This window comes from Nicotiana tomentosiformis, chromosome 7 (assembly GCF_000390325.3).
Source record: "Nicotiana tomentosiformis chromosome 7, ASM39032v3, whole genome shotgun sequence".
Classification (NCBI taxonomy): Eukaryota; Viridiplantae; Streptophyta; class Magnoliopsida; order Solanales; family Solanaceae; genus Nicotiana; species Nicotiana tomentosiformis.
The window spans coordinates 127291699-127318364 of NC_090818.1; the positions used below are offsets into that span (position 1 = coordinate 127291699).

General features: G+C 39.5%; 2 protein-coding genes across 2 annotated transcripts; one reads left to right on the forward strand and one right to left on the reverse strand.

Annotated features, from left to right (window-relative positions):
* Positions 1-5879: 5879 nt before the first annotated feature.
* LOC138896350 (uncharacterized) lies at positions 5880-7751 on the reverse strand. The gene is made up of 3 exons (XM_070181151.1): positions 7610-7751; positions 6430-6941; positions 5880-5915 (listed from the first exon to the last, which is right to left on the reverse strand). The coding sequence occupies exons 1-3, from the start codon at positions 7749-7751 to the stop codon at positions 5880-5882; spliced, it is 690 nt and encodes a 229-aa protein (XP_070037252.1).
* Positions 7752-13593: 5842 nt separating this feature from the next.
* On the forward strand, positions 13594-16360 carry LOC104121487 (F-box/LRR-repeat protein At1g67190-like). The gene is made up of 5 exons (XM_009633496.4): positions 13594-13837; positions 13913-13971; positions 14061-14115; positions 14205-14263; positions 14352-16360. The coding sequence occupies exon 5, from the start codon at positions 14912-14914 to the stop codon at positions 16172-16174; it is 1263 nt and encodes a 420-aa protein (XP_009631791.1). The 5' UTR covers positions 13594-13837; positions 13913-13971; positions 14061-14115; positions 14205-14263; positions 14352-14911; the 3' UTR covers positions 16175-16360.
* The last annotated feature ends 10306 nt before the right edge of the window (positions 16361-26666 follow it).

Consider the following 26666-nt stretch of genomic DNA (forward strand, 5'->3'; position numbering starts at 1 on the left):
TCCATTCCTTAGATGAAAGGGGAAGCCCAAGATATCTAATTGGGAAAGAGCTTTGAGTGAATCCTATTTTTGCTATCAACTGATCCTTAGTCAATTCATCCACCCCAGCAATAAAAATATTAGATTTATCTTGATTAGCAATAAGTCCTGATGCATCACTAAAATGATTTAAAGCTTCGACCACCCTAATAACTGATGCCAAATTTGTTTACCCATAAAATGGTACAATTGAATTTATACGTGGTTTCTAGACAAGTGAATTAATTTGATCCTGAAATAATAAAATAACCGAAGAATTATGCAATACTTAGCCTTAGGATGTAGACAAAACAACAGAAGAAACAGTTCCCGGAACATGGTTTCTGGACACAACAACAACGAAATCAAAAAGCAAGAAGATAAGATTGTATTAAGCTTTGTATAGAATGTAGCATAAGTTTGTCAGAAAATTTGTATCCCTCTACAATGATAACTGAGCCCACTATTTATAATTATGTCTTGGGAAGGAGGTCCTAATATCGTGCCCTTCTTTAATGTCAATTATGAGGGTCATTGATGAAGATATAACAGTGAACATACCAAATTCCATGTAACGGGTAATCGCTCTTAATGTCATGGAATATTCTCTATTAAATACTATCGGGCGAAAAGCATTTATCATATCTTTATGAGCATTATTCTTTCCGGTGACAAATGAAACAGTTGCCTTCAATCTTTAGCCATCCCCCCATCTTGGGTTTCACGTGTCTTTTTTTTAGACGGTCACGTGTCATAGCATATTTTATCCTATACAGATAGTCCCCCTGCTATCTGGTGACATAACTTTGTGTTACCGAAAAGTTGGTAGAAATACTCTTTTGGCGGGAATTACTACAATTCCCTCTGAAAGCTTCTGATGGTTGATTAGACGCACGTCTCTCTGTATTTAATGCCCCGAACATGTGTCATCCCACGATTCAGCACACCTTTTGCCGATTATCGAGGTAATCACGGCCATGAATTTAGCTGCCAAAACTTTTACTTATACGCATCAACCTTCTCCCTTATACTCCATAATTATTCAAGCTTCATGTATCTGACTTGCATCTTGCTCTTCATCTTTTCTTTAATTCTCTTCAAACAAAAACCTTCTCCTTCTTCCATACAATGGCTTCTTCCTCAAAGCGTACCGATTTTTCCAAGAACAAGAAAAAGACCGAGGATTCCGCTCCTCCAATAGTGGGCTCCATCATCCCTAGAAGTCTTATTACCACAAAAGACTTCGAAGAGAAATTCTCTACTGCTAACTCTCGTACATGGGTCGTCAGTAGGTATCCTTCTTCCATCTGTCCTTCTAACATTCCTGCTGTGAAGGAAGACTGTCACTGCCATGACTTGGATATTATTGCTCTTGATCTATCGGAGCAAGTGACCCTACTCAAGGAGGGTTTTACATATTTTTACACGTATCCCTTTACTTTGGGTGCATTCTCTTTGAGCATAGAGCTTGACTCCGTGATTGTGGAGTTTTGCCTTCGCTACCAAGTGTGTTTGGCACAAGTAAGTCCTTCTGTGTGAAGGACGGTTTCTTGCCTTCGGCGTTTGTGCCATGAGGCTGGAGAAGAGCTAACCTTAGCTCATATGATGAATCTCTATTCTCCCAAGATCTTCCACATGGGAATAATAAACCTCTTCAAGCGTGGCCACCATGCTCTGTTGTCTAACATGGATGATGACAACGATCGTGGGTGGATGGAACTGTTCGTTGCAGCTGCCACCAACGACATCATTCTAGCAACGGCTTCATCCTTTCCGGTAGCTTGGAATCGCACTTGTAAGCTCTTTGTTTAATATTTCCTTTTACTAAATATTCTTCTATAGCCATATTGATACTCCATCCTTTGCCTGTTTCAGCAACTTAATGGATCCCACCGGCGGTTGAAGGTTTGGATAGGTGGGTAAAAAGGATCTTAGACGTTACGACGCCCGAAACTCGCTTGTGGAAAGAACTGGCCCTTAAATACGGTGGAAGGCCAAGAATCACGGTAATTCAAACTCACCTTGTTTTAATTTTTCATGTGAAGAACTTGATTGATCCCTTCTAACTTTTCTATGAAATTAGGTCTACCTGTGGGCTCTGTTGCTGTTCCCGAGGAGGACGTCTTGGCTGATTCTGCTGATGCAACGAAGCTGCTTTATGAGGCGCTTACTCGAACTGGTGTCTCCGGGCCTGCTTTAGGCGTAAATGTTTCTTTATGTAGTCCCCGATGGGAGGACAAACAACCAAAGAGAAGGCGCTCATCCGCGGCCGGGGAAAAGAATAAGAGGGCGATGACCGATGCCCCTGAGTCATCTCCGGTAGCGATGGTGACTGGTCCTCTTTCCGGGCCGGTCATAGACACTATGACGATTGGCGATAATGAAGAATCTAGTGATGAGGGAGCTTCTCTACATAGAAGAAGGTGATCCTCATCATCTCAATAGGATGCTCGACCTGTTGAGATAGTTACACCAACCGAGGACGATGCCTCGGCACTTTGGGGAGAGTTTGATTTGGTAGATAATGTCAATTCTCGTTTTCAAGCCCCGATTGTTGTGCCCGGTGCTGCGAGGCTGAGTATCGGGTCCCTGCCGTCTTTGGTTGGCGAGTATCCAACAACCAGCACTGCATTTGATGCAGCTGCTTCTCACTCTTCAACTCCATTAGCTTCATCTCCATCTTCACCAACACTAACAACTGCTACATCACTTTCATCTCCATCCACTTCTCCACCAGCAACTGCTATATCATTTCCATCTTCATCCACTCTTCCACTAGCAACTGCTACATCATCTCCACCGGACGCACCTGACCACGAAGAAGGTGTTCCTCTTTCCCAGTTCCAGTTCATGGGAATCTGGGACAAAATTATGCTGCCCCTTCTGAAGATCCACCGAATGCAACTTGCTATCCCGACCGGTGGAGCTTGCTAATTATCTGAAGTCTTTGGCTTCAGAGAAAGATTGGGAAAAGATTCAGGCACTCTCGGGAGAGTGTTTGTTGAACAACGCCATGCACAACACCACAGCGGTACGTTCCTTTCTTCCTTTATTACTTCTTCTATTTTTGGTATAAACATATTCTGAATTTTACCCTTCTTGCTTTGTAGGCCAACTTTCTTGCTTCTGAGGGCCTTCAAAGGTTGATTTGTGAAAAGGAAGAGACTGCCTCCGCATGGGATTAGCTTTTGGCAAAGCAGGAGCAAAATGTCGCTCGCCTTTCGGAGCTGGAAGCTAAAGCTGCTGAGGTTGTTGTATTGGAGGCTCGTTTGCAGCAAAGCGAACAAGAAGTGGTAACCCTTAGCCAAGAAATAGGTCCGCTGAGGGTTAGATTTGATGAAGCCAGGGCCAAATGGGCTGAAGTCCATAACGTCGTTCTTGCTGCAACCGAATGCGAGGCTGCCTCCCCTGAAAGAGTGACTAACTTAGAGGCAGCCTTGAACTCCAAAATTGAAGAACTTGCTGCTGCGGGGGCGAAACATGCCCAGCTGGAAGAGAAGTACAAGAAAACTATCGAGCATAATAGGCTCTTTAGTTCAACTGTCTGTGACCTTGATGTTAGCCTCAGATCTGTTAGGTCCTCCTGAGAAAGCCTTTCTGCCGAGGTAACCCAACTCAAAGAAGAACTTAAGCGCCGAGCGACTTCCCTCGTTGTTAAGAAAACTTACGCTATGTACAACATGAGGAGAAAAACCTTGGAAGAGGCCAAAGCTAGTGTCATTGATTTTGATGCCGAAATTGCTAAGGCCCTTGAACTTGAGTTAGCTGCTAAAAGTGGACTCCCAGTGAGGTCTGATGCTCCTGGTCCTTCTGGTTCCGGTTCCAAGTTCTCGGGAACTGAAGAAGAATCAGAGGATGATGATGCTGAAGGCCAAACTGGAGAAAATGTTGAGCCATCGGTTGATCCATCTACTTCTCCCGGGGGCGCGGATACTTATCTTCCTCCTGGTTCTGGAGATACCGCAGTTTAGCTTTTCTTTTCTTTTTCCAATCTTGTACCTGTGCCGTTTTGGCATTTTTTGTAAATAAAAATATTTTTGCTTAAGTATTGTTTGAGTCTTTCTTTTGTTTGAATATTCATGCAAGTCTTTAATCTTTGCATTTTTTTCCTTTTGCTTAAGAATTTTGCGCAAGCGTTTTTGTTTTGCGTCTAATTATATGAAGCCTTGGATGTATTCTCCCCGAAAGTATTTTTGGCTCTGGGCATTAGCCCTTTTTCGTGAGGGCTTTGATAAGTATTTGCGCAAGTTTAGTTTTTGCGTCCTTTCGTACACGGCTTCGGGTGTATCTTTCCCCGAAGGCATTTTGATTCCGGGCATAAATTCTTCCGAAAATCCTTTAACGTGAGGGTTTTTATAAGAGGGGGCCCTCTTATGTTTACGGTGCTCTTGAATAGGACGTCTCCTGTTCATTACGGCACTAGCATTTGAAGTACTTGTTTAACTTTCAAATGACAAAGTTAATTCATCATTCATACAAGAAACAAGATAAAAACAAAAGGATTTCATTTCATTTTATTCCTTCTATTTTTAAAAAGTACATAAGCATTTGCTATGATGAAAAAAAATTGCCATTACTTGTGGCTAACTTGTACAACTTGTTTCTACGGGGCTAGCCGCACTGTCCCCGGTCCCGATGATGTAATTATGTTTTCGGTTTTTTGTTTTTCGGTCGACATGGCAGTCATTGTTGCTGTATCCTCATATCATTCCCCCAAGTGTTCGAATGTGAAGAGTGCGAATTGGAATAGTAGAAGTCTTGTATCTTCGAAGATTTCACTAACGAATTGCTAGATAATCCTTAACTTGGTAACATACTTTACTTCCTCTCAGGAATTTATGCTATCGAGCGAAGGACTATCTAACAACCCTCTAGTGGTTTGTGCTCGTGAACGGTCAGGTAACCTTTGCTCAATAGCAAACTTAACTTCCCGGTGGGAATTTGCTATAGAGCAAAAGATTATCTAACCCTCGCTGAGTGGATCTTTGCTTGTGTGCCTTGCTATTAAAGGTCTTATTACTGTTGTCTTCGTAATATGCTTTCTGTTGCTGCCTCGTTAAAAACCCTACCAGAAAAACCCAATTAGGACAAAAACTGAACTAAGGGAAAAAAGAATGCAGCACATACTTTCTAATCAGATAATGTTTATTAGCAATAATATCTTTTAAGGCGCGCCACATTCCAATTGTTGGGCAACTTTTCTCCATTTTGGTTTTCCAACTCGTATGAACCTTTCCCGGTGATAGTTGAAACCCAGTAGGGGCCTTCCCACGTTGGACCTAGCTTCCCCGCATTGAGCTCCCGGGTGTTTTGAGTTAATTTCCTTAGGACCAAGTCTCCTACTTTTGAAATAATAGAGGTTGGCTCTTCGATTATAATACTACTCCATTCTCTGCTTTTGAGCTGTCATTCTTACATGCGCCAAGTCTCTACGTTCATCAAGCAGCTCCATGTTGACTAACATTACTTCATTGTTCGATTCTTCATCTGTTTGGAAATATCTCAAGGTGGGTTCCCCTACTTCCACCGTGATTAAATCTTCTGCACTGTACATGAGGGAAAAGGGAATTTTCCCTGTGCTCGACTTGGCCGTTGTTCGATATGCCCATAGAAATTCGGGTAATGCCTAGGATAGTTACCCTTAGCCGCTTCCAACCTTTTCTTGAGGTTTTGAATAATCACTTTGTTCGTTGACTCTGTTTGACCGTTTGCACTCGGATGATGGGGGTGCAAGTGTGATCCTCTTTATTTTTAAATCTTCGAGAAACTTTATAACTTTTGCGCCGATAAACTGTGGCCCATTGTCGCATGCTATATATTTTGGTATTCCAAAATTGCAAATTATATTTGCCATAAGAAATCTACCATTTCACGTTCTCCGATCTTCTGATAAGGACCTGCTTCCACCCACATAGAAAAATAGTCAGTCAAAATTAAAAGAAATCTTACCTTTTCGGGAGCTGGTGAAAGTGGTTCGACGATGTCCATTCCCCATTTCATGAACGACCACAGGGACAGAACCGAATGTAAGGGTTCTGCCGGTTGATGCACCAGTGGTGCGTAGCGTTGGCACTTATCACATTTTCGTACGAAGTCTTTGGCGTCTTGTTCCATGCGGGGCCAATAATATCCTACCCTTACCAACTTCTGCACTAAGGAATCTGCGTCCGAGTGGTTTCTGCATATCCCTTCATGAACCCCTCTCGTGACATAGTTAGCTTCGGATGCCCTTAAGCATCGGGCCAGTGGGCCTTGGAAAGATTTTCTATACAATTGGCCTCTCTTGAAGCTATATCGCGCTGCTTTGGCGCGCAGCACTCTGGATGCTTTGGGGTCTTCGGGTAGCTTCCCGTGTTCGAGATAATCGATAATTTCATTTCTCCAGTCCCAGACCAAATTAGTCAAATTTACCTCAAAGTAACCATCTGTATCCAGGACTGAGTTCATCAGTTGTACTACCATCCCGGACTCCGATCCCTTTATTTCCATCGATGATCCTAGGTTTGCCAATGCGTCTGCTTCTACGTTATCTTCCCTTGGTATATAAGTAACTAACCACTCTCGAAATCGCACCAACAGAGCATGCACCTTTACCACGTATTGTTGCATATACTCATCTTTGGTCTCGAAGATCCCGTAGACCTGATTTACCACCAGTTGTAAGTCGCATTTGATTTCGATGACCTCAGAGTCAAGTCCCCGGGCCAATTCAAGCCCTGCAATCAAAGCTTCATACTCTGCTTCATTATTAGTTAAAGGGACCGTTCTGATGGCCTGCCTTAGGGTTTCCCCCGAAGGCGTGATTAAGACTATACCGAGCCCAGAACCTTTTACATTGGAAGCTCCGTCCGTAAATAAGGTCCAAACCCCTGATGTCGATTCCGACACCATTACTGCCTCCTTGGTTGCCAAAGGCAATAATCCTGGACTAAAATCAACCACGAAGTCAGCCAAGACTTGCAACTTAATTGCAGTTCATGGTTTATATTCTATGTCGAATTCACTCATTTCGACAGCCCATTTGGCTAATCTAACCGAGAGCTCTGGTTTATGGAGGATGTTTCACAAAGGGAAAGTAGTCACCACGGCTATAGGGGCATTGGAAGTAGGCCCTCAGCTTTTGAGCGACGACTATGAGAGCTAATGCCAGTTTCTCCAAATGGGGGTAGCGAGTTTCTGCTCCCGTTAAAATTTTACTAACATAATAAATGGGGGATTTCATACCTTTGTCCTCTCAGACTAAAACTGCACTTACCGCAACTTCCGAGACCGCGAGGTAAACTAGCAATGTTTCACCTTCTTTTGGTTTTAAAAGCAATGCAGGGCTTGGCAAGTACTTCTTTAAATCCCTCAAAGCCTTCTGGCACTCCGGGGTCCGTTCGAAATTATTTTTCTTTTCGAGCAGTGCGAAGAAATGATGACACTTTTCTGATGACCGGGAAATGAACCTGCTCAAAAGCTGTCAATCTCCCCGTAAGCCTTTAGACTTCCTTCACGTTTGATAGTTGGTCCGGGATGTCTTCTATGGCCTTGATCTTATCGGGGTTTACCTTAATTCCCCTTTGCGATACCAGAAATCTCAGAAACTTACCAGAGCTGATCCCAAACGCGCATTTCTCGGGATTAAGTTTCATATTATTCTTACTTAGGATGTCCAAAGATTCATGCAGATGTTTAAGATGATCACCTGCATTTAAAGACTTAACGAGCATATCATCTATATAAACTTCCATAGTTTTTCCTATTTGATTTTCAAACATCCCGTTCACGAGCCGTTGATAAGTGGACCCGGCATTTTTAACCCGAAAGGCATCACATTGTAGCAATATATATCAAAATTCGTTATAAACGAAGTCTTTTACTGATCCTCAGGGTTTATCTTAATTTGGTTGTACCCGGAATAAGCATCGAGAAAACTCATTAACTCGTGCCCGACTACGGCATCAATCATTTTATCGATGTTTGGCAGTGGGAACGAGTCTTTTGGGCACGCCTTATTAAGATCTTTATAATCTACACACATGCGAAACTTATTATTCTTTTTAGGAACTACTATTACATTGGCTAGCCAGTTTGGATATCTTACCTCTCAGATCGAACCGATATTAAGTAAGCGGGTTACCTCTTATTTGACGAATTTATTCCAGGCTTTGGCAATTGGGCGTTTCTTTTGTCTTACCGAAGGTATATTGGGATCCGAGCTTAACTTGTGTAAGACTACCTCTGTTGGGATGCCTGTCATGTCCTCATGTGACTATGCAAAACAATCTGCGTTATATTTAAGGAATTTAATAAAGTCAGACCTGAGTTCTGGGTGCAGTCTTGTCCCAAAGTGGAATTTCCTTTCTAGGAATTTTTCGAACAATGCCACTTGCTCTAGCTCTTCCGCTGTGGACTTCGTTGCATCTGTCTCTTCTGGAACTTGGAAATATCTCGGCACCTGATAATATTCCGACGCCTCTACCCCCGGGCTAACTTCATCTAGTTCGGGAGTAGGTGTCGGTCCCTATAATTGCTATGCCACATGTTCCTTTCCTTTGCTACTGGAGACCGAAATTGCATTCATCTCCCTTGTCGCCGGTTGATCACCCTTTTTTTGCTTAATTCCTTCGGGCGTTGGAAACTTCAGCAATTAATGAAGTGTTGATGGTACGACTTTCATCTCGTGCAACCATGGCCTTCCCAGAATGATGTTGTATCCCATATTACCATCTACCACTTCGAAAAGAGTTATTTTCATTACTCCTTCGACGTTCGTGAGTAATAAAATTTCTCCTCGGGTTGTCACGCTTGTGAGGTTGAATCCGGCGAGGAGCTTTGTGGCCGGAATAATGCTTTTGGTGAGTTTAGCTTGCTCCAATACTCTCCATTGTATGATATTAGTCGAACTTCCTGGATCCGCTAGAACACGTTTAATCTTAAAATCTAACACATTTAAAGAAATTACTAGTGCGTCGTCGTATGGTAGCAGCAATCCGTCTGCGTCCTCCTCCGTAAAAGTGATATTGTCTTCCCGAAGCCTTTTGCTATGAGTTATTGATACTTTTATCTTCTTTGCTGATGAAAAGGTGACCCTGTTAATCTCGTTCCCTCCGAAGATCATGTTGATTGTTTGACGCGGGGGATCTTCTCCTGCTCTCGAGGGTTCTGCGTTTTCCCGGTTACGACCATAATTGTTCTTAGCTCGGTCACTCAAGAATTCTCTGAGGTGACTATTCTTCAATAATATTGCCACTTCTTCCCGGAGGTATCAACAGTCCCCTGTCTAATGGCTATTCGTCCTGTGATATTCATACCACAAGTTGGGATCCCTCTGGCTAGGATCAGATCTCATTGGTTTCAGAACCGTGCTTCTTTGATGTTTCTCATGGCTGACACCAATTCCACTATACTGACGTTGAAGTTGTATTCCGATAACTTGGGGTAAGAAGGATCCCGTGACCCTGACGCTTCTTTATCCTGCAATGATCTATTGTTATGACCGTGATCAGTACTCCTATCAACGACGAACCTGTCCGCTGTCCGAAAACCTCTGTTGCGGCCTTCAGTCCTTTCGTAGGGCAAAAATCGGCCCCTCGAAGTCCGTTTGTCCTTGTCATAATCATCCTTTGATTTTTCTTTGTTCTTTTCCCGTCCTTTGGTCGATAATGGAAAACCAACCTGATCATCTTTGATCCTTATTTTTGATTCGTACCGGTTCTGGACATCCGCTCAGGTCGTTGCTTGAAACTCAAGTAGGCTTTCCTTCAATTTTCGGGAAGCTTATGAACTCCTTGGATTCAATCCCTTGGTGAATGCTTCAGCCGCCCATTCATCCAAGACAGCCAGGAACAATATTCTCTCCTTTTGGAATCGGGTAAAGAACTCTCGTAGAAGCTCGGGCTTTCTTTGTGCAATCCTAAATATGTCGGCCTTTCGGGTATGTATTTTTCTGGCTCCGGCATGAGCCTTGATGAAAGAGGCCACGAGCATTTCAAAGGAATCTATGGAATGCTCGGATAACAACGAATACCACGTCAAGACTCCCCTCATTAGGGTTTCTCCAAATTTCTTTAGCAACACAGATTCAATTTCATGAGGAGCTAAATCATTTTCCTTCACCACCGTTGTGTAAGTGGTAATATGCTCCTGCGGGTCTGAAGTTCTGTCATATTTTGGCACTTCAGGCATTTTGAACCGCTTCGGGATTAATTCTGGTGCCGCACTTGGCTTGTATGGCAATTGAGTATACGTTTTTGAGTCCGGGCCTTTCAACACTGGTGGCATTCCCGGGATCTGGTCCATGCGGGCGTTCACTTTTCTCATAAACCATAAAAGTTTATTCTTGAAAGGATCATTCTCATTATTGAGGCCGGATCCGCTCCCCCTGCCCAATCAGAGACAATTTTACCCATGGGAGTGTTGTTGTCGACCCTCTGTGTTGTTTGATTCGCGGGAGCCCCGGGAGGAACCAGATCTCGTTTGTTTGCATTATTCGCAGCTCCCGACAGCGCCTGCTTCAACTCTGCCATAACCTTTTCATGTCACGTGAGGTGGCCTAGAATGATCGCATGTTGCTCTTGCAAGACCCTTACTGTGTCGACGATATGTTCCTCATCAGCATCATCGGGAGTTGTCTCTCGAACATATTGAGGATATTGCCTATCATGCACTGGTATGGCGCCATTCCCCTCATTTGTGGGTGTCGCTGATTGAGTCCTCGAAATGAGATTGATCCCCTCAAATCTCGGGGTTGTGCGTGTTGTTAAAAGTGTTATCTGCCATTTTTATGATTTTTTCAAAGACAAAATAATCAAAACACGTTAGTAAAAAAAGTAAGGATCAATTTAACTGCACGACTGTCTAGGTCCCACGGTGGGCGCCAAATTATTTACCCATAAAATGGTACAGTTGAATTTATACGTGATTTCTAGATAAGTAAATTAATTTAATCCTGAAATAATAAAATAATCGAAGAATTATGCAATACTTAGCCTTAGGATGCAGACGAAACAACAGAAGCAACAGTTTTGGGAACAAGATTTTCGGGTACAACAACAACGAAATAAAAAGCAAGAAGATAAGATTATATTAAGCTTTATATAGAATGTAGCGTAAGTTTGCCAAAAAATTCGTATCCCTCTACAATAATAACTGAGCTCACTATTTATAGCTATGTCTAGGGAAGGAGGTCCTAGGATCGTGCCCTTCTTTAATGTCAATTATGAGGGTCATTGATGAAGATGTAACGGTGAACATAAATACCAAATTCCCTGTAACAGGTAATCGCTCTTAATGCCATGGAATATTCTCTATTAAATGCTACCGGGCGAAGAGCATTTATCACATCTTTATGAGCATTATTCTTTCCAGTGACAAACGAAACAGTTGCCTTCGGTCTTTAGCCATCCCCCGTCTTGGGTTCCACGTGTCCCTTTTCTGGACTGCCACGTGTCATAGCATATTTTACCCTATACTAGATTATCTTTGCAGGAGATCATGAGATCATCTACAAAGATCAAGTGAGTTAGCTTCCACTGTTTGCACATGGGATGAAACTGAAAATCTGAAAGTTCACTCATAGTTGAAAGAACTTTAGACAGGTATTTCATTACTAACACAAATAGTAGAGGAGACATATGATCTCCCTGCCTTAGTCCCCTTCTCCCCTTAAAATAACCATGTCCTTCACCATTTACTTTGATAGAGAATTTAGTAGTTGTTACTCATACCATAATCAAGTGAATGAATCTCTGTGAGAACCTAAACCCAACCAGAACTTCTTCAAGAAACCATAGGTCCACCATATCATAAGCCTTCCTTAGGTCAATTTTCATAAGGCACCTTGCAGAGGTCTTCCTACTGTAATACCTCAAAAGATCATGGCATATATATGTGTATACATATATATGTGTGGAGTTCTTGGGCTCCTTATATGATCTTGGGCAATCCTCACCCCATGAGCTAGCTTTTGAGATTGAGTTAGGTCCAAGGTCCATTTATCATGGTATATATATATATATATATATACACACGAAGAAGTAATAACTGCACCAATTTTCGGTAATCACTATTCACTAATACAACATACTATTTCCCTTCCGTTGGGTATAGTAATGGAGAGCAGAAGTGTTTGAACATAACTATTAGTAATTAGTGCCAACTAGAGTTCAAAACCTGTCATTTAGGGGTGGGTATAGTTTGGGCAAACCCGAAATCCAAACCGAAATACGAATATTTTGAAATTTTGGTTTGGATTTTCGAATTACGGGTTAGATTTTGAATTTAATTTTTAAAAATTTTGGATTACGGATTGGATATTGGATTTGATACTTCAAATTTTTGGATATCCGAAAATTCAAAATTCTTATACTTTATATTTAGTCCATTATCTATTAGATATTATCTCATATTCAATATTAATTACTAAGTTACTGTAAGAATACTTTCTATTTGGACATGGTTTTACTATTTCTACTTCTTATCGGCCGTATTAATGTCTCTATTGTATTTTTTTGATAATAATTTCATTACTTGAATACTTCATTTGGATGATTGTGACGAGAATGAGGAACTTTTCAGGCAATTTAATATGAGTACCTAATTTGGATATTCATTTTTTGTAAAAAGAAGAAACACATCAATTTATAAACTCAAAACCGAAAATTCAAAATATCCAAACCGATTAATCCGAAACCGAACTTAAAATCTGATCCAATTTGAACTTATTTGGATTGAATTTGAATTGTCATTTCTTCAATTAGAAAATCAAAAATCGAAACTGAAATTTTTATATTCTATCCGAACTGTCCGAACGCCACCCTACGGTGTCATTTTGTCACGAGTATGCCTTTTACTTTCTTATGCTGATTCATTTGAAGTTTGTCTTTCTCCTTTAGTTGGACTTTTCTATGAAAGGCCACCAATAAAAACCATCCACTAACCCATCTTTCAAAATGTAAAGAACCCTCCAATCGTATCTCTTATCCTTTTCCATTAGGTGTAATTTCATTGGTGTGCGTCAACTTCCATTTTTGTTATTTAATTTTGTTAGTTCCTATGATTATGCACTTGGACGATTTTTTTTTGTTTTTTACGTGACTAAGTCATGCATAACTCGACTAATTTATTAAATATTTATTAATTTTTTTCGAGAAAAGATACAAAATAACTATGTCGAAAAAAATTCATCAATTTAAAAAAAAAAAAAGTATTTCTTACATAAATTTTTGAACAATAGATTGATTATTTTTTAGAAAATGGTGACGGTTGAAAAGAATAGGAAAAATGATACTATATAATCGCTGTAAAAATAATAGTAAAAAAATAAAATAAAATTTGTATATTTTTTGTATATATATACATTATGTATGTTATATACAAAAATCATATAAGTTTTATACACTTTTTCGGTTACCAAATATAAATAGTTTCTGACGCGGGCTAAAAATGATAATACCCCCAAAAGTATAAAACATAGTATAAACATTTAGTCATGGTATTAAGTTAAGTTCTATACTAAAAAGCTCTTATTAAAAAGCAAAAAGAAGAAAGATAAATTCATTCCTAGTTATTACTGCTTTATTTACATAAATGATTTTCAATTCCAGGAGTGGGTTTCTACTGTTGTGTACTATGATTGGGAGGTTGAATGTCCAGAGTGACATAGATTCTCACGTGCCACCCACTTTTCACGCACTAACACACAGTACTGTGTGTGTCTTTTGTCTCTCCCACCACCCCCACCATCCTCTCTATTCTCTGTACCTTCTCTATTTCTTTTTTGATCGAATGGTTTCTTATTCCTTGTCTTGATCATAATCCGGTGATGATTCATGTGGTAAGCTTCTTAAAGTTCTTGGATTTTTGCATTTTACAGTTTATTTATTTATTGTGTTGTGTTATGGTTTTTCAGGATTGGAAATTGATGAGTTAAAGCTGAGATCTTTTTGCTCCTCAAATATTGCTCCAAAGGTCAAAACTTTAACTTGGTATCCTCTGTATCTTTTGAGAAACCAGATTCTTGATTTAGTTATTTATTGTGTTGTGTTATGGTTTTTCAGGATTGGAATTTGATGACTTAAAGCTGAGATTTTTTTGCTCCTTATTGCCCCAAAGGTCAAAACTTTAGCTTGGTGTCCTTTGTATCTTTTGAGAAACCAGATTCTTGATTTAGTTACTTATTGTGTTGTGTTATGGTTTTTCAGGATTGGAAATTGATGAGTTAAAGCTGAGATTTTTTTTCTCCTCAAATATTGCACCAAAGGTCAAAACTTTAACTTGGTAAATTTGTATCTTTTGAGAAACCAAATTCTTGATTTAGTTATTTATTGTGCTTTGTTATGGTTTTTCAGGATTGAAAATTGATGATCTAGGCTGAAAGAGCGTAGTTTTGACCTAAGTTCCTTACATTTAAGGTTCCTCTCCTTCGCGGGATAGGGCACATTCGGCCATAACCACGCTTTAAACCTCGATCCAGTTCTCAAACTATATGAAAGCTGAGATTTTTTTGCTCCTCAAATACTTCCCCAAAGGTCAAAACTTTTACTTGGTATCCTCCTCTATCTTTTGAGAAACAAGATTCTTGATTTGGGGTTTTGCCTGACTTGTGGTTGGAATCAAGAAAATCTGTGTGGTTTTATTACCATTTGCTAATTGACTAAAAAGGGTCTCTGATTGTTCCATTTTTTGGTTGATTTTCCCTCAAGATTATCTGGGGTTTGATTAGCTTTTGAAATCTTTCCCTTAAGAGATTACTGAGAATAACCAGATGTTGGGATTTAGATTCCTTGAAAAGTGTCCCTTGGATAATATGGTAATGCAGTTTGGAGATATAAGCTGTGTAATTGTATTGTTTGGATTATAGCATTTGTTTTCTTGGGACCCTTTTGAGATTGTTGTTTTATTTGAGGGTATGATGGAGTACCTTCCTGTTGAGGTCATTGGTAACATTTTATCCCGGCTCGGAGCTGCGCGGGATGTTGTAATTGCATCATCTACTTGTCGGAAGTGGCGAGAGGCTTGGCGGAATCATCTTCATACACTCACCTTTAACTCGAATGACTGGCCGGTTTATCATGAGCTCACAAGGAGCAGACTTGAGATAATTATAACTCAGACTATTTTCCAGACTAATGGACTGCAGTGCCTTTCAATCATAATGGACGACGTCGATGAGTTCACTGCTGCTCCGGTCATTGCTTGGCTAATGTATACCAGAGAAACGTTGCGCCAGTTACATTACAATGTTAGGACTACCCCGAACATTAATATACTCGAAAAATGTGGTCGCCAGAGGCTTGAAGTGTTGGCTCTGGCCCACAACACAATCACGGGTGTCGAACCTAGTTATCAAAAATTCCCTTGCTTGAGGTCTCTTTCACTGAGTTATGTTAGTATATCGGCTTTAGACCTGAGTCTTTTCCTTACAGCCTGCACGAAAGTTGAGGTTTTGAATCTTGTCAGTCTAGACATTGTTATGTCTGATCCACAGGCAACAATGGAGCTGAGTAGTAACTCTTTGAAAGATATCTATGTTGAAGCCATTAGTTTGGATAAAATCATACTTGAGGCAGATAGTCTCGAGAAGCTGCATTTGAAAGATTGTACGCTCGAGGTCTTTGAGCTTGTCAGCAAGGGGAAGTTAAGACTCCTTAAGATCGATGACGTTAGCGTCATCCATCTTGATATCGGCGAGAGTGCTGAAAATCTTGAGATTGTGGACGTCAGCAATTTCACGATCATGTGGTCCAAATTCCATCATATGATAGCGAAATCGTCAATGCTGAGAAGACTGAGGCTATGGGGAGTTGTATTTGATGATGATGATGAGGTTGTCGATATTGAGACAATTTCTGCTTGCTTTCCTCAACTAAGTCATCTATCATTGAGCTATGAACTAAAAGAGACAGCACTTCAATATGGATTGCAAGATTCTTTTCGATTGGAAAATGTGGTCGTCTTGGAGCTAGGCTGGACAGTGATTAGCGACCTGTTCTCGCATTGGGTAGCAGGACTACTTGAAAGGTGCCCTAACTTGAGGAAGTTGGTAATTTATGGGGTCGTCTCAGAAACCAAAACGCATGAAGAATGTCATACATTAGCCAACTTCACATCTTTCATTGTAAGGCTTATGAGGAAGTATGCGGATGTAGATGTTCAGTTTGAATATGAATAGACTTTAACAATTGTTCCCTACGGTGGAGTTCAAACCTTTGTCTAATCTCGGCAATGCAAGGATGTACATGATCCTTAGTGGTGATTGTCTTTTTCTTATATTAGTACAACACTGTAATTTATGATAAATTTTGCACTCGTCTTATTCCTTCAATTCAGGTAAACATAGCATTTGTATTTCTTGTTAGCCTCTTGTTATTAGTTTGTGCATTCATGCGCACTCTTTCCGTTATTACGAATTTTCCTCAATTCTGGTTTTTTTTTTTTTTTTTTTTGGAAGCTTCCTGACAGTTCATGTTGTAGTTCATTGGTACATATGCATGATGTCAACATGTTAAACTGACTGAAGAAATGAGAGAAATAGAAGAAATATTGGTTAATTATTTGACAAAGGGAAAAAACCATAGAGCTAACATTACTGTTCAACTACTCTGAACAATAGCACTGCTCAAGGTAAATGAGCAGTGCTTATGCCTCTGTGGTATTGGTTAGAAAAGCTGTTAGAATTTCATCTTTCATAAGATCCTCTTCCTAAAAGAATGGTTGAGGTTCATTTAAGAATGGTTCATTTAACTAGCCAGAGAACTACTCATGAACGTTTAGATTGAAAAAATCTGGTACAAGTGTTCGTATTCAGTAGGTTGGTTGTTTTTGTGCAACTTGAAACCCAGAGATTAGAAAGCTTCGGAAGAATGGATTCTCTCTCTACAGCTGCTTTGCAAGTTCCAGCTTTCATGGTGCCCCTTATTGTTGGTATTGTTCTCTCTTTCTCTCTGTTTTTTTATACATTGAATCTTTTGGTAGTGTCTTAACCAACAAATATTACTGTGAAGGCATGCTAGAAATCGGTACTGTGGTGGGAGACGGATATGTGTAGATATGCATTTTTGAAGAAAAGGCATAGCTTCTGATTCCTAACTTTTATCTGGAATCTGTTGCATCATTAAGGATTACCCTTAACATTTGAAGACCTAATTCAAGTGAATTCTACTGCTGATCAGTTTTAGAGCCTCTTTTTTTTTTCTTCCTTTTACTCCTATTTGTTAGTATAAAAATTGCATATGGAATTTGGCGTGCAAAAGTTGGTCCAGACACCACTATTATAAAAAAAATTATTGCAAAATTTGTATTGGGTAAAATGCTGAAGGGAGATAAAGAAAGAGCGAAAGATTTCTTGGTAAATGTGAATTAACTAGAGGAGTCGGCCTTAGTATTCTTGGAATGTTGTTTTCTAGACTTTGAGTGAGCTGAATTAATTCAGCATCTAGCGTAGGAAATATAAGTTATTGTGCCCTCAAAAACAGAACCCATCATTGAAGGTGGACGCGCCTTAGCACCTTGATACCTACACCAGAGCGCCAATTAATCTAAGACAAAGCGCACAACCTGAACTTCACCGAGCTTCAGGGCTTAAGCGCACTTTAAGCGAGCACAACAGTCAATCAACTACAAAAACATCTTAATTTTCTGTTTAGATTGACAAGATATATATTTTTTCTAATCTAGTTTTGTTGACTAGTTTTATTTCTAGTTTTTGATTTCCTATTCAATCATTTACATATTCATATATCATGTTTCCTTAACAATTGATGTAACATTTTGTCGGCTACTTCAAGTGGGGGCTCATGAGACTCATAGATTAACTAATTTCTTAAAGTTGTTTGTTGGCTGGTTTCTGCTGAGGCACGCTTGGTGTCAATTTGCAGTCTTTGCTGAATCACCACTTAAGAGACATAAAGTGCTCAACCGATCTCAAGTACACGCTAACAACACTCAATAGAACAAATAAACAGCAACAGATGAATATTTATAACATGAGGACCTTGTGTAAAGCTTGAGTTGTTAAACGAAATAATCTATGAAACCTGTGAAGGTTGGATAAAATATTATTAGTTGTAGAAGCACGTCAAAGATTTTGAGATGCTTAGAAATGGAATGTGTACCTAAATTAGTAATTGGTCCTTCCCTGCCAGTTGAGTTCTTTTTGGTTTTGGTTGCTTTTAAATATCGAGACCAAGTTGCTTTTCCATTCAAGAAATCATCTGCACTGCAGTGTTAAGGTGCGGTTTCTTTTATTTTGTCTTAGCCTTAGAGGGTGCTCCCCCTTTCTCGCGTAAAAGCAATCAGAACTCGAATACGCCGCGTTTTACTGGGAAAGATCGAACCATGGGAATGAATCCACAGGGCTATCACGTTTTACCTATGCCATGATGCTCATGGGCAGCTTATCTCTAATTGAATTTCCTTTTCTAACTTTCGTAAATTCTCTGTTGCTTACATGTCTGTCTTAAGAGTTTTGAGCAAATGATTGAAGCCATACAAGTCCTTGCTGGGATTGGATATATCCTGTTGTATCATCTTCGGTTGTTAGTAATTTATGTGGCTCTTGGTTTTCTTCAGTTTCTATCCCACTTGACTTCCCAATTGGAGAAATCATGTCTTTGTTACTGTACTGAGTACCTAATTACTCCACTTAACAGCACTTTCTGCTTGAGTAAATTACAACAACTACATGCCCAGTATATTCCCACATGTGGGGTTTGGGGAGGGTAGTGTGTACGCAGACTTTATCCCTACCCTATGCAAGTAGAGAGCTGTTTCCAGAGACCCTCAGCTCAGACAAGCACAGTTAGAACAGTAAAAGAAATTGAAATATAGCAATAGTAAAGAGTCATTAGGAGCAGAGATAGTAGCACAACGAGCTAGTAACTAAATCGATTCTGCTTGAGTAAATTGAAATGCTGAAAGTTAGAATTTTTGAAGGCAAGACTTGAATGAAAGGGAGACAGGATGAAGGTAAATTCTTGTAATAATGTGCTTGATTTTCATCACTACAGTAGCTTTTGCTGCTCCGTCATAGTACGAGTTTTCAGTATTTTCTGCTCTCTAAATTGTTCTAGAGCAAGATCGACCTATCAAAAAAGAAAAAAATGTTCTGGAGCAAGATCTTTTCCCTATCCCAACAGCATAATATGAAGCCTTTTCTTTCCCAGTGATCTGATGAACCAAAAGGTCTCTCGGACCTATTGTTAAGAATAATGAGATACTATTTTCATTAGTAGCATTTAACCAACGCTGCAACCAGATGCTTCGACCTGCATTAAATGCTAGCTCATATCACTTTATCCGGATGTAGCAGAGTAGTAGCAACTGCTAGTCGGCATGAGATGCCGGTTTTTTATTAACAGTCTTCCTTACTCCTAATGATGTGGGAATGCCACATTTTCTGTACAATGTTGTGTATAAACAATGTGCAATATAGGAATGAGATCATTAGAATGTAGACTTTATCTTTTACTTTATCAAAAACAAAAATGGATTTGTTTCTAATTCAAGTGTCATTTTGTATGCCTGCCTTTTGGATATTGTATCTTATTTTTGCATTCTTGCAACTCTCCTACTTGCTCGGAAACAACCTCTCTACCTTCACAAAAGGTAAGGGTAAGGTCTTCGTACTCATTACCGTTCTCAGACTCCACTTGTGAAATTACACTAGGTTTGTTGTTATTACAACTCTCCTCCTTTTCACGCAGAGGATACTTAATGTGAGTATAGTTTTCTGATAAAAAAAACATAGGGATATCAGTACTTTCTTTATTATGTATCTCTTTATATATGTCCAGTTTTCCCTACAGGAAATTGACTAACAGGGGAAGGCATAAGATCCATCTGCAAAATTTAGAGGATGTCACCCCTTTTTTCTTTGTGAACATTTGTGGTTTCTGCCCACGGTTTGATGGGTACAGTTATTCAGTATCTTTGTGGGTGGAAATACAAATACTCTATTGAATTGTCAAGGTGCTTGCAAGCTGCCAAGGGCTTACACACCTTGGCCGAAGCAGTGTCACGTGATACTGCTTCGTCGAATTGGCAAATACTCTCTGCTGGTGTAGATGCAAATACTCTATTGAATTGCCGAGGTGCTCATAAGTTGGCAGGGGCTTACACACCTTGGCCGAAGCAGTGTCACGTGATACTGCCTCGTCGAATTGGCAAATACTCTCTGCTGGTGTAGATGCAAATACTTTATTGAATTGCCGAGGTGCTCATAAGTTAGCAGGGGCTTACACACCTTGGCCGAAGTAGTGTCACGTCATACTGCTTCATCCAATTTTTTAATTAAATATGTATGTATAGATAAAAAGCAATACGAAAACATTGGGTATCATTATAGTGATATAATTTTTTGTTCACCTTTTCAAATGTTGGCACTACTTACAGAAATTCCTGCGTACGCTCCCGACACTATTGTTATAAGAAAACATTGGTGGCTTCTGTACGGTATCTACTTATGGTGGCACTAGCAGAGTTTAGAGAGAATCAAACACTAACATTTTAATATTTATTTGGTAGGGCATAAAACATCTTTTACCTAAGATATTTTTTCCTAAAACATGCTTTGAAATAAATAATTTTTAGTTTATTCTCCAAGTTTAATTGGCTCAAATAAAACAATTTGTTTGAGACCGAAGCATAATTGTTGTTGTTATGTCCAAGTTTAATTGAATGTAATGTGTAACAGTAGTGGGGATGTGGGGAGAGTCTTGTTTATTCCATTTGTTTATGATGTTTACAGAAGAAAAAAATTCAACAATATAAAAAAACCAAAATTTAATATAAATAGATTCGGCAAATATTTGACTTAAGTCATGTTTGGTGAACTCCAGATTTTTAGCTGAAATTTGAAGAAGCAGCCACTTGATTTTCTGCTGAAATTTTAAATAAGAGCAAAAGAATTTTAAATATGAGCAAAAGTACATCTCAGATTTATATTTGTTTTGGATCCGAACATTAAGGTAAGAGTTTAAATTATATTATTATCTTAAACGAAGCAGATCCAAAATGGGGATAAAGTCCAAATTTTGCAAAATTTGAACATTATTTTATTCTGTAGTGACAGTTTCTCTGTTGGAAAATAGATGCAACTTTAAACTAACCAAAGCAGCAAATAGTATTATTTATTATACTTCATATATGGGGTTTTTATCTGTCGTGGTTTAGTGGACAAAATTATTAAAAGATAGTAATAGCTAATGAATAAAATTAATATGGTTCGATGTAAATATCAAGTCCGAATAATATTTATCTACTTTATATATAAGGATTAATCTGGCATGTCTTAGTAGAGAGAACTCAATTATTTATATACTAATAAAAGGTGATAGATACCGAATAAAATTTCTAAGCATGTATAAATTGATCGGGGCGTTATAAAAGAATTACATATATATATATATATATATATATATATATATATATATATAGTGATATCCTAGGCGAACTTCACATTGTAAAACACGGGAGATATGCTAGGTATATAAGTAAACAAACCTTAGACCCTAATGACGCGTTTTAAAGTTGTGCAAGCCTAGGCCCAAAACGGGCAATATCACTAGTGAGCTGAATTGTTACATATGATATCAGAGTCACTCCGCGTGTAACCTTGAACAATGATGGGGCAAACCTCGGCGATCAATTGACTTTAAGCGAATATCACATCTTTGAAAAGGTGGTGGGGCAAACCTCAACGGGGACGCTAGGTCCCTAATGGGGGGTGTATGTGACACTCCGGGCGATTCCCATATCAACAAAACACGGAGAAGATGCTGAATATATAAGTAAATAAGCCTTAGACCTTAGTGTCGCATTTTAAAACCATATAAACTTTGGCCCAAAACAAACCATATAACCTGTGGATTTGACCGTTAGAACATGAGACCTTATTGTACACTTTAGCTAAAGTATCTTCTAAATTACTTGAACGTTTTTTGGGTGCTTTGTTTGCGTAAGCAATCAAAGTAGATTGTGAATGGAATTATTGGTGAGATGGAGGTAGGTGTGCGAATGAATGATAAAGACAAAAGAAAACAAAATGACAAAACTATTTCATTGACTAGAAAAATATTCTGAAAATATCTTCTTCTTTTTTCCTGATAAAAAGAGAATCTTTCAGAATCTTTTATTTTTTTATAATCAACGAAACAGATCCAATATTTGTTTTCGACATAATTGTTCCTTAGCTAAGATAAATAATAAAGAATACGACATCTGTTTCTATTTGGTGATATAATTTGGATTGCGACGGAATTTAAAAAAGAAATATATAATATTAAATAAGTTATATTATTTGTGTGACTATAATACTTTTAAAATTGTAACCTTTAAATATACAATAACATTTATTTAGCTATAAAAGTCACTTATTGAGAATAAAATGAAAAATAAATTTCAAATATAAAAAGTGCGTTTAAAAAAAATTAAATTAATAAAAAATAGTGTCAAATAAACCGAAATAGAGCGAAATATTAAGAATTAGTAAGAATCAGATAGAGATTATGTCACGACCCAGAATTTTCACCGCCGGGATCATGATGGCACATAACATTTCACTTGTTAGGCAAGCCAACGTTAGAGAATCATTAAACCAAATCCTTATTTCTATTCAGTAAATAACAATAATTAGCTAAGATGAAATATAATAAGTGTGAAATAATATAAAATTGTATTAATTACTGCCACCCGGATCTGGAGTCACAATTTACGAGTATTCTAGAATTTACTACAAGTAATAGTCTGAAAGAAATACAACTGTTTGAATGGAAGAAACAGTAGAACAGAAAATATAGCCGGGAACTTCAAGGTCTGTGAACGCCGACAGATTTACCTTGAGTCTCCGGATAGCGGTCCAATAGCAAAATCTTGATCAACCTGAGCCGGTACCAAAATCTGCACAGAAAGTGCAGAGTGCAGTATCAGTACAATCGACCCCATGTACTGGTAAGTGTCGAGCCTAACCTCGACGAAGTAGTGACGAGGCTAAGGCAAGGCACCTACAAATCAACTTGTACAGTTTAACAATGTATATACAAATAACAGTAACAAAGAATTAGACAGGAGATATCGGGAGGGAAAAACATGCTGGGGGAAAATACGAGATAAAGAACTACTGCAGAATGATAACTGGAACAACCAATATATTATGAATCAACAGGAACACGAATACAGTAAAGGAAAAATGTACGGCATCACCCTTCGTGCTTTTACTCTCAATCTCACCATAAATCAATAGAAACGGCACGACATCACCCTTCGTGCATTCACTCTCATAATATGGCACGGCATCACCCTTCGTGCATTAACACTCACAATATGGCACGACATCATCCTTCGTGCATTAACACTCTCCCTTACCATAATGCAATGCATAAATAACAACAGGGAGATAGAATAACAAGTCCAAGCCTTACTTCAATATATGGCTCCACAATATCAATCTCAACTTTGAAATAAATTCTCAATTATCACCAAAAAATCCGTAAACATGATAAGAACGATCAATTTAACAACACTAGTATAAACACGTAGCAATTAGGCATAGGAAAGAGACAATATAAGAAAAACGGAAGAAACATGAAAAATAGGTAAATTGGCGGCGCATAAGTACTCGTCACCTCACATATACGCCGCTCACATGAATTTCACATAATAAATAGTCTAAGGTTCCTAATTCCCTCAAGTCATAGTTAGACACAACACTTACCTCGCTCCAAAGGCCACTTAATTCTCAATCACAGCTTTTCTTCTAGAATTCGCTTCCAAACCACTCGTATCTATTAAAAAATGACTCAACAATATCAAATATTGCTAAAGGAATCAATTATATTGCATAAATTAAATTTCTCAAATTTTCCTCCAAAAAGTCAAAAATTGACCCCGGGCTCGCTTGGTCAAAACCCGAGGTTCTGACCAAAATCCATTTACCCATTCACCCCCGAGCCCGGATATATAATTGCTTTTGAAATCCTACCTCAAATTGAGGTCTAAATCCCCAAAATTTTGAAATCTCTAGTTTCTATCCAAACTCCAAATTCTACCATGAAAATTCTAGATTTTAGGTTGATAATTCATGAAACGTAATGGGTAATTGAAAGAAAATGGTTTAGAATCACTTACCAACACTTTGGGGAAGAAAATGACTCTTGAAAATCGCCTGTCACCGTTTGGTTTTTGAGAAATGATTTTTTTTGGCTAAATCCCGTGTTTGGATTCTGTTAAGTGCTGGGCGACACTGTGCATCGCGTTCGCGAAGCCACTATTGCGTTCGCGAAGAGCATTGACTGCCAAGCCTTCGCGTTCATGAGTCAGTGTTCGTGTTCACGTAGGCTACCCCCTGGACTTCGCGTTCGCGAGACATTGCTCGCGTTCGCGATGAAGGAAAGGCTGACTCCCCTTAGTGCCTAACACTATGCATTTGCGATGAGCTTGTCGCGTTCGCGAAGGGTAGTGCCCCCATCGCTTCGCGTTCGCGACCAAGCCTTCACATTCGCGAAGAAGAAAATTTCGGCCTCATCAGTTTACTCTTCGCGTTCGCGAGAAGACCTTCGCGAACGCGAAGAAGGACATGCCAGAACACCAGAATCTGCAGAAAACCAGATTTTCCAAAGTCCAAAACATCCCGTGACCTATCCGAAACTCACCCGAGCCCTCGGGGCTCCTAACTAAACATGCACACAAGTCTAAAAATATCATACGAACTTGCTCGCGCTATCAAATTGCCAAAATAATACCTAGAACTACGAATTTCGCACCAAATCAAATGAAATTCTCAAGAACACTTTAAAATTTCTAACTTCTCAACTGGATGTCCGAATCACGTCAAATCAACCAATTCTTAAAAATAATTAATTTTTAAACTTTTAATTTTCATAAAAAAATTCATAACTCGAGCTAGGGACCTCCGAATTCGATTTCGGGCATACGCCCATGTCCCATAATTCAATACGGACCCACCGGGACCGTCAAAACACGAATCCTAGCCCATTTACCAAAAATATTGTCCAAAGTCCATTAAAATTAACTTTTAAGGCAAAAATTCTTATTTTCATCAATTTTCAACATAAAAGTTTTCCGGAAACACGCCCGGACTGCGCACGCAAATCGAAAAGGATAAAAATGAGATTTTTAAAGCTTAAGAGCGCAGATTCGAGTTCTAAAACATAAGATGATCTTTTGGGTTATCACATTCTCCATCTCTTAAACAACCATTTGTCCTCGAACGGACATAGAAAAATACCTGAGCTGGTGAAAAGGTGGGGATATCTACTCAGCATATCGGACTCGGACTCCTAAGTAGCTGCCTCAACAGGCTAACCTCTCCACTGCACTCGAACTGAAGGGTAACTCTTTGATCTCAACTGGCGAACTTACCGAGCTAGAATAGCCACTGGCTCCTCCTCGTAAGTCAAATCCTTATCCAACTGGACAGAGCTGAAATCTAACACATGGGACAGATCGCCGTGATACTTTCGAAGCATGGACATATGGAATACCGGATGAACAACTGTTAAACTAGGTGGCAACGCAAGCTTGTAAGCCACCTCTCTCACCCTCTCTAGAATCTCAAAAGGTCCGATATACCTAGGGCTCAACTTGCCCTTCTTTCCGAACCTCATTACACCCTTCATGGGTGATACCCGAAGCAACACTCTCTCCCCGACCATGAATGCAACATCATGAACTCTGCGATCGGCATAACTCTTCTTCCTGGACTGAGCTGTGCGAAGTCGATCCTGAATAATCTTGACCTTATCCAAGGCATCCAGTACTAAGTCTGTGCCCAACAATCGAGCCTCTCCCGGCTCGAACCAGCCAATTGGCGACCGACAATGCCTACCATAAAATGCCTCATAGGGAGCCATCTGAATGCTCGACTGGTAGCTGTTGTTGTAGGCAAACTCCACAAGGGGCAAGAACTGATCCCACGATCCTCCGAAGTATATAACACATGCGCAGAGCATATCCTCCAAGATCTGAATAATGCGCTTGGACTGCCCATCCATCTGAGGATGAAATGATGTACTCAACTCAACCCACGTACCCAACTCATGCTGTATTGTCCTCCAGAAGTGCGAGGTAAACTGCGTACCTCGATCAGAAATGATAGACACGGGCACACTGTGAAGACAGGCGATCTCACGAATGTAAATCTCTGCCAACCGCTCCGAAGAATAGGTAACTGCCACAGGAATAAAGTGCGCTGACTTGGTCAGCCTGTCCACAATGACCCAAACTGCATCGAGCTTCCTCTGAGTCCGTGGGAGTCCAACAACAAAATCCATAGTGATACGCTTCCACTTCCACTCAGGAATCTCTAACCTCTGAAGTAAACCACCAGGTCTCTGATGCTCACACTTTACCTGCTGGCAATTTAGGCACCGAGCTACATATGCAACTATGTTTTTCTTCATCCTCCTCCGCTAATAATGCTACCGCAAGTCCTGATACATCTTGGCAGCGCCTGGATGAATAGAATACCTGGAACTATGGGCCTCCTCAAGAATCAACTCACGAAGTCCATCCACATTAGGCACACAAATATGACCCAACATTCTCAAAACTCCGTCATCTCTAACAGTAACCTGCTTGGCACCACCGTGCCGCAATATGTCTCTAAGGACAAGTAAATGAGGATCGTCATCCTGTCGATCTCTGAT